Source organism: Primulina eburnea, chromosome 1 (assembly GCF_022965805.1).
Source record: "Primulina eburnea isolate SZY01 chromosome 1, ASM2296580v1, whole genome shotgun sequence".
In the NCBI taxonomy this organism is placed as follows: domain Eukaryota; kingdom Viridiplantae; phylum Streptophyta; class Magnoliopsida; order Lamiales; family Gesneriaceae; genus Primulina; species Primulina eburnea.
Genome location: NC_133101.1, coordinates 63,176,993 through 63,185,080, shown reverse-complemented (window position 1 = coordinate 63,185,080; position 8,088 = coordinate 63,176,993). Strand labels below are relative to the sequence as shown.

At 36.4% G+C, this 8,088-nt stretch overlaps 2 protein-coding genes across 2 annotated transcripts; one reads left to right on the top strand and one right to left on the bottom strand.

The window, feature by feature from the left end:
• Positions 1-1,670, top strand: LOC140813896 (UDP-glycosyltransferase 88F4-like). Its single transcript, XM_073172698.1, has one exon. The coding sequence runs from the start codon at positions 24-26 to the stop codon at positions 1,494-1,496; it is 1,473 nt and encodes a 490-aa protein (XP_073028799.1). The 5' UTR covers positions 1-23; the 3' UTR covers positions 1,497-1,670.
• Positions 1,671-2,409: 739 nt separating this feature from the next.
• LOC140839800 (transmembrane 9 superfamily member 1-like) lies at positions 2,410-7,870 on the bottom strand. Its single transcript, XM_073206746.1, has 12 exons — positions 7,596-7,870; positions 6,824-7,016; positions 6,632-6,736; positions 6,433-6,450; positions 6,262-6,356; positions 6,009-6,161; positions 5,679-5,813; positions 5,414-5,580; positions 4,510-4,604; positions 4,022-4,395; positions 2,977-3,250; positions 2,410-2,843 (listed from the first exon to the last, which is right to left on the bottom strand). Exons 1-12 carry the CDS (start codon positions 7,668-7,670, stop codon positions 2,776-2,778), a joined length of 1,752 nt encoding a protein of 583 aa, XP_073062847.1. The 5' UTR covers positions 7,671-7,870; the 3' UTR covers positions 2,410-2,775.
• Positions 7,871-8,088: the final 218 nt, after the last annotated feature.

The following is an 8,088-nucleotide window of genomic DNA, read 5'->3' as shown; positions in this document are numbered from 1 at the left end:
CGATAAATAGCACACGAAATCCCATGCAAAAACACAGCACAAAAGTGAAAAACATGGAAGACACGATAGTCTTGTATCCAGCACCGGGCAGCGGCCACTTGATCTCCATGGTGGAACTCGGCAAGCTCATCCTCAGCCGCGGCCATTTCTCCACCGTCCACATCCTTGTCATTGCCGGCTTCAACGACGCCCCCGCTACAGCTGCATATCTCCGCAACATCTCAGAAACCTACTCTTCCATCATCCTCCACCGCTTCCCTACTGTCCTCCATGTCAACACATCTCCGGCAGTCAGCTTCCTTGCCAACATGTTTGGCTTCATTCGCCTTAACACCGTTAATGTACACCAAACCCTACAAAAAATTTCAAGAACATTCAAAGTTCATGCACTCGTTATCGATTTCTTTTGTGCTTCAGCCGTTCCAGTTTCTGAAAATCTTGGAATTCCTTTATTTTTCTTCTTCACTTCTGGTCTTGCCGCTCTTGCCGCTTATCTGCATTTCCCTACAATTCACAATCAAGTTGATAAGAACTTTAAAGATCTTTATGATACAAAATTGCAGATTCCGGGCCTGCCGATGCTCCCTGCAAAACAGATGCCCCAGCCTGTTTTGAATCGAGATGAGCCCGTTTACTACGATATAATGTATTACTCCCATTGTTTGTCTCAAAGTAGTGGGATTATAGTGAATTCATTCAATCAGCTTGAGCCCATCGCTATGAAAGCCGTAATTGATGGATTGTGCATCCCCAATGGGCGAACTCCCCCCATCTACAATATTGGGCCATTGATTGCTGATTCTTATAGCAAGTTCAACAATCAGGGTGATCATAATCTGCAGCATTCTTGTTTATCATGGCTCGATACACAGCCGAGTCGGAGCGTTGTTTTCTTGTGTTTTGGCAGCATGGGAACTTTCAGCGGCGATCAAGTGAAGGAGATAGCAAAAGGATTAGAAAGAAGCGGGCACAGGTTCTTGTGGGTTGTGAGAAAACCTCGGTTGCATGAAAAGATCAAAGAATTTGGAGAGATCGGGGAATTTAATGTCATGACGATAATGCCTGAGGGGTTTCTTGATAGTACTAAGGGAAGGGGTATGGTGGTGGAATCGTGGGCACCTCAGGTAGCGGTGCTAGAACACCCGGCTGTGGGTGGGTTCGTGACTCATTGTGGGTGGAATTCGATCCTGGAGGCGGTGATGGCCGGTGTTCCAATGTTGGCGTGGCCATTATATGCTGAGCAACACTTAAACAAGGCGGCCTTGGTGGCGAGCATGAAGATGGCGATTGCGGTGGAGCAGAGGGGAGAAGATGGATTTGTAGTTGGAGAGGAAGTGGAGAAAAGGGTGAGGGAGTTGATGGATCATTCTGAGACAAGTCTGGAGCTGAGAGAACGAAGCCATAAGATGAAACTGATGGCAATTGATTCCTTGGGAGACATGGGTTCTTCCACTGCTGCACTTGACAAATTGGTACGTGTCTGGCTAGGGAACTGACCTGCTCATCTTATTATATATATAATAATGAAATTCTGAATATAATAATAAAATGTCGTGTTGTATTATTGCTATATATTTTTATATGGATGTTTATGGAAGGCCGGTTTGTTTTCAAAATAATGTAAAATATCTTATCAATTAATGTTAAAAAAAATATGCCTATTCAGTCTGCATTTTTGTTTATAACATATCAAAATAGAGTTTCCGACATATGAAACTAAGTGGACTGAAAGTGTTTCACTGTATTTGCTATATAACTATTCTTAGTTAGAGGTTAAATGGTAAATTATAATTTGGTGTGATTTGAATTTTTTTTATTTTTGTCGTTTTTGGACAATTCACGATTTTGATATATTATTTTCAATTTTTTAGTCTTGTTTCCTTTTTTCTCGTAGTGATACAACATGGAAAATTAAAGCTAGTGTGCCCTATATTATGTCATTGCTATGGTGAAAGAAGACTGAAATTGTATCTAACACAAATTAGATTAATGTCTTGAATTAATTGATGATGCGACCAAAAATTATAAAAAAAAGTATAAATTACAGAAATAAAAATATAATTTCTGTTATATTAAATCTTGTTCTTACATTTAAAATTTTATTTTTGTACCATCGACTGTGTGAGACAATTTAGCAGTGGTGTAGCATGTATATTGTCCCGATTTTTCTAACTCGATCATACAATATTACCGAGTAGTATTGTGACACACGTAATGTGTATACCATATATTAATTGTGTATATTAAATATTATAAAATATAATAAATTTTCATGTAACTAACTAACTAACAATAAGAGATATTTTAGCATATATATTTGCAGACACACACAATTATTTAATAATATTGATATATCCACAGATTCGACAACAAATTTCAAACACAATCTCTGTGCGTGTGACTCGCCGGTTGCTTGAAATTTCATAATCACATAATGATAACATTCAGAAGTCTCGACATATTTCTTCAACAATCCTCCAAATAAAAATCAGCCATTCCCACGTCAAATAAATTAAATAAAAACAAAAGGCACCTAACCGAGACCAAAACATCAAGATTTATAAGTGAAACAGATTTCGCAGTAAAATCATGCCAAGAGGGTAAATAGGAGAGGCAAAATTGAATCTTCTGGCCATTTTTGTTCCGTCCTTAGTTTCTGTTAAAAGATAAATATTTTGGCGACTCTGCAGAAGTGGTCTTCCATATATTGCAATGGGCAATTAACTTCCTGTAAAATAATGGCCAAACCCGAGTTCTCATTGCACATAACTAACATTAGTCACATTTGATGTTTCGGTAAATTCTCCTGACAAACAATCTAGAGCCCAGATATCCAACTGCGCCTGAAATTTCACAGCAGATAAAATAGTTATTGACAATGTATAATGCTGATAGGAAAGAACTTCTAGCTGCAATGATAAAAGTAGCTCGTTCATGCCTCGGTGAAGGATGGAATAAAAGAACGAACAAACTTACCACATAGTATTCCCAACCCAAGACAGAACATCAAAGTGTATCCAAAATAAAAGCTGGTCTGGAAGAAGCCAGACATCTTAGTCTTCACGTGATAGTAATACACAGAATAGAGGTACACATAAAGAGCAGTAGAAGCAGCAGAGAAAAATGAGGTCCATTGCCAGTGATAGTTCTCCGCATTCAGCAAGAAATAAGTCCCAACAATTGTAACACAAATAGTGACGATTATCAGAATTACAAACACAAGGAGCATGAAGCCGTAGACATAATAAACCTGAAAACAACACAGCAAAGAATTACACATACGGCTCCGTTAATTACCCAGGTAGAGGATAATGCATTTAAGATCCTTGGCCAAAACTTGATTATTCATGTCAAAAGCTATAGTTTTATGACAGTTTATTCAAGAGTTAATTCTTTCAGCCACTTCCTTCGAATGGCAACATATATCAAATTGTCCGAGATTTACCAAGGAATTCACTGGCTTAAGGCCAAAACAGACCACATTCCAAATACTGTAACATTTGAGACTGTTCGGATCACCTTATAAATTGTTTCAAACATCTTATAAGAGGGTTAATAAATAATAAGAAATTTGCAAGTAAGTGATTGTTAATTTCTTTTCAAAAAAATCTTATCGAAATAAAAAATAAGCTATAAGGCCTCGTTAAATCTTTTATAAAAATAAAACCCATCCAATTTGTTTTTTAAGATATCATAAAATTTTATTCAGGATCACTTCAATACTTATACAGAATCCTAATTATCCTCCGAATTCTTTTCCCTCAACAATTTTCTCCTCTACTAGATTTGTTGCAGTTCCCTCTGTGTTTCTTGAATGAATGACTTTATCCAAACATTTTTAAGTAAACTATTATAGCTTTATATGATCCTTTATTCTCAAACTATAAGAACCTACCGTATCTGATTGTACTTTGTACTGTAGAAATGGGGCCAAAAAGAAACAGCAAGTAAGCAAAACTCAGACGTCTGATTCTTAAATCATTTCTGCAGATGCTTCGATGAAAAAAGAAACAAAAAGTACCTTGTAATTCCAGAAGGAAGTGAAGACAAAATACATTTCAATGAAAATGCTTCCAAACGGAAGCAGACCACCCATGAGAGAGATAACTGATGGTGTGAGATACCATTTCTTCTCAGGAATTGGACGGGGAATTGTCTTAACTCGGCAAGGATTGTTTGGAGTACCGCTCCAGTTTCTTCCAACAACAGTACCAAGAAGTGCCAATGGGAAAGAAATAAAACCCCAAATGATGAAAACAACCACAATGGTACCAAAGGGTATAGCAGCTAGCGATCCATAAAATATGGCAATAGTGTTCAAGACAAACCCAATACCAAAGCACATGAAAGGAAACAGTGATGCCGTGAGGATCATTGACTTTATCCATTTTTTACCTGAATAATCATTTAGTTTTATAACAAGTTAAAGAGGTGTGACAGTTTATAAGTGAAGGAAATTTTAAGCTACAATAAAAATTCACCATAGATGGCAGTAAAAAAGAAACATACCCCCATTTCGAGAATACATGCCACCACTCACATAACCAGCAATGAATGAGGTGAATGCATAACAGATGATAAAGGTCGTGACAATTGCTCCTCTCCTGATATACAAAACAACAGCACGTTATATCACTTGAAACAAGTCAGATGAGTATAACAAACAAATACAAAATGTTCTAATATCTTGGAGCAACTGACACCATGATAGTTAGTGCTAACCAAAGGAAGATGAATTACATGTAGGTAACAAAAAAAGGAAAAACTACCGACTCAAAAACGTGGGAAAACGTAAAAAGTGTTCAAGAAACAGGAACTACGAGGCAATCATCGAGGGAGTTGAAATCAATAATGAGCCTTATTAACATTTTGATATATATGTAAATTACTATAAATCATCTAGGTAGAGAAAAAAATTTCGTAAAATGTGCACGTTGATGCAAAGTCATACAGAGTGAAATCAACTATTTAATGCCTAATGTAGACAAAATAAAGGATAATAACATCACTGACAATATAGATGTCGTACATGATTTCTATTGGACGCCTAAAATTTAAATTTACCATTTCTTGATTCATTGTTTTCCTTCTTTCTGGAAAAGGTTAGGAGATCGGAGGCCCTGACAGGAGAAATTGACAGACCACCTTAACTATAACAAACTCATAGAAACAAGAATGGACCCAATAATTTGAATTTGTCGACAAAGAATTAGATCCAACTAAAAAGTTACACTCCAATAAATTGTTTGGATGTCATATCAACTATTGTGTTTGTCATATGATCTTAAATTTTCCAACCTCAGGTCATTGTTGAACATGATACCGACCGAAACAAGCTATATCTAACCCTTAATTCATTTTATAAATTAAAATAGCAACGAGATCTAAAACTCTATATATGCATTTGACGTACCCTATATATAACATCCCGATGATTGCCAAAATGATGACAAGAAGTACAAGTGTTGCTAATTGAGCACCAGTGCCAACAACAGCCGAGAGAAGAGCCAAATTTTGTGGAGGCCGAAATACATCACCATGGACAAGTTTCCACCCTGACTCCTCACTCACATCCCGCTCCTACACAAGATGAGTAAGAATTTAAAGGAATTTACTTTATGGTGCAACAAATTTCAGTAAACTTTATGCAGACAAAAAACAAGTTCAGAAATAACTACCAGCGTCTCAAGATCATCGTCTTCCCGAGCATATTTGGCATAATCATTGCGAAGGGTGCGCATCAATATCATTGAAACCAGACCAGTAAGGAAAATCACCATCATGAAAGAATTAAAAACAGAGAACCAGTGGATCTGCAAAATGATGATTACTGGATAAGCTGACTAGGAGGAATAACATAAACTATAGGATCAACTGAACAGCTAGTATATGCTCCCCGTGTTCAATGGTATCTTTAAGGAAAGGTGATCAGACATTGTGCAATACATTATTACAAGAATAGATGAAATCACTGACAAAAGCATATATTCCAATAAATAATTAAACACCTGATGCTCAAAAAAGGGATAGTCTAGATAAATGTCAAAGCGGCGTGCAAACGTTATATTGGTTGAAACCCATTTAACAGAGTAAGACATATCTAACACTCTTCCCTCTTCAAGTGGTTTAGGAACTTCTTGAGTGAGATTGACGTGAATGATCTGCAAGCACAAATATTCAATTTCAGTTAGAAAATGTACTTGCACCTGGAACATAAAATAATTACTGTGTAAAACAGACAAAACATCTCATTGAATCCACCTGGTTTTCATTATATTTGATGATGAGATTCTTATGAGTAAATAGCACATGCTTTGTATCGCGAGTTCTATCAGGAAGCACCTCGCCGATAAAACCTTCACAAATGAAGTAAAGTTTAATCACAGTATAACATAAACAAACGACTACACTTATGAAGATATATAAACGTACCCCACAATGGCAAATCATCTTATCGCCAAAGAGCCATGCGCACACACAGAAACAACAGGGGTTAGAAAGAAAGAGCAAGAGTGCAAAATAATAAAACATTTCGAGAAATAAAAATTAAAAGGAATAGACAAATTTCCTAGCCACACCAATGCGGTATGTATCATCTCATGTACGGACTCTACAATCGTGGGACACGTACCCATAAAAAATTCAAACCAGTATAAATTCTCTACAGCGTCCCTGAACTGTTTAACCTTAACTGCGTCCAGTTCAATCTCACAAATTGTAGTCTTATCAACATCTTCTGCAAAAAGATATTGTAGAATGAAATGGCCATGGTTCTGGGAGATGAAAGATCGTAACTAAAAAAAATTCAGTTAAAGAATATTACTCTTAAACTTTATATCAATTTGGCTATCTATAAGTTCATTCCCACCAAGAACCTCGCCAAGACCACCCCACTTGTGAGCAGCATTTTCAGATGACCGGCAAAATGGGAGGCTGTAATAATTGTAGGTTTCCTGGGGATTGTTAAACGGGCCAACCTTGTTTACCCATAGAGTGACTGGATCACCGGCTTGATACTGCATATTTTGAGAAGTAAAGATTCAAAAATGCATAACGTAATCATTCTGTCTACATCACTCAATGGAGAAATTAGATTTCCTCAAAACGAAACTCATCAAAGAGACATTAACTTTATGATCAATCGGACATCAAATACACACGTATGTGTTTATACATAAAATCTAGTAATTATAAGAATCAAATCCACAACAGAAAAGGCAATACAGCTAAACGTGAATCAACACAGAAATAAAAACCAGCATAAAACTGCATGTATACGAAGCACACCAAAAGAAACCTGTTGAACGTCGGGGCGACGACTAGAGACATCTTTTTACCCTAAAAAGGACAAAAAAATTGAAGAAAAAGGAGGAAAGGAGGGAACTTTCATCTCCCGTACATACTAGATCAAGTTCCTCTTCTCGCCATAGACACTACCAGTTGCACAAAACTTTGAAAGCCGCCGACAATCAAATTCAACCAAAATCACTATAGAAGCAATAAAAAAACTACACACCCTGTAACCTAAACAACAATTGAAATAACCGCGTATGCAACCAGCAAAACAGATAAAGTTCATAAACCGACATCTTCACCTTTCCAAAAGTGGAGGAAACAAGGAACAAGAAGGAGATAATGAAGATGCAGAGTGTTCGAACGGCGTCGCACATCGCTTGAATTTCTCGGTGACACGGAGATTGCTGGATCTGAATCAATAACGCGCGAAGGCCAAAGATCAAATTTTCTTCAACTCTCACTTCAATTTCTGGTTAGAAATTCAGATCTCAATAGGAACTGGAACTGGGTTTTCCGACGAGATATAACGCTTATATTAAACTCAATATTCTACCCTTTTTTTTGGATCTGATCAATATCCTAATTATATACACAAATACAACATAAAATTATCTGCTCTCTCTATACCTCGGTCAATTTTTATTTTTCAAAAAAATTATATATAATTAGTAATATATCATATTAGTTTTTAATTTAATACCAAAATATTAGAATTTATAATATATATATATATATATATATATGTATGTGTGTGTGTCTATGCGTGCTTGAATTATTATATTTATTAAAAGT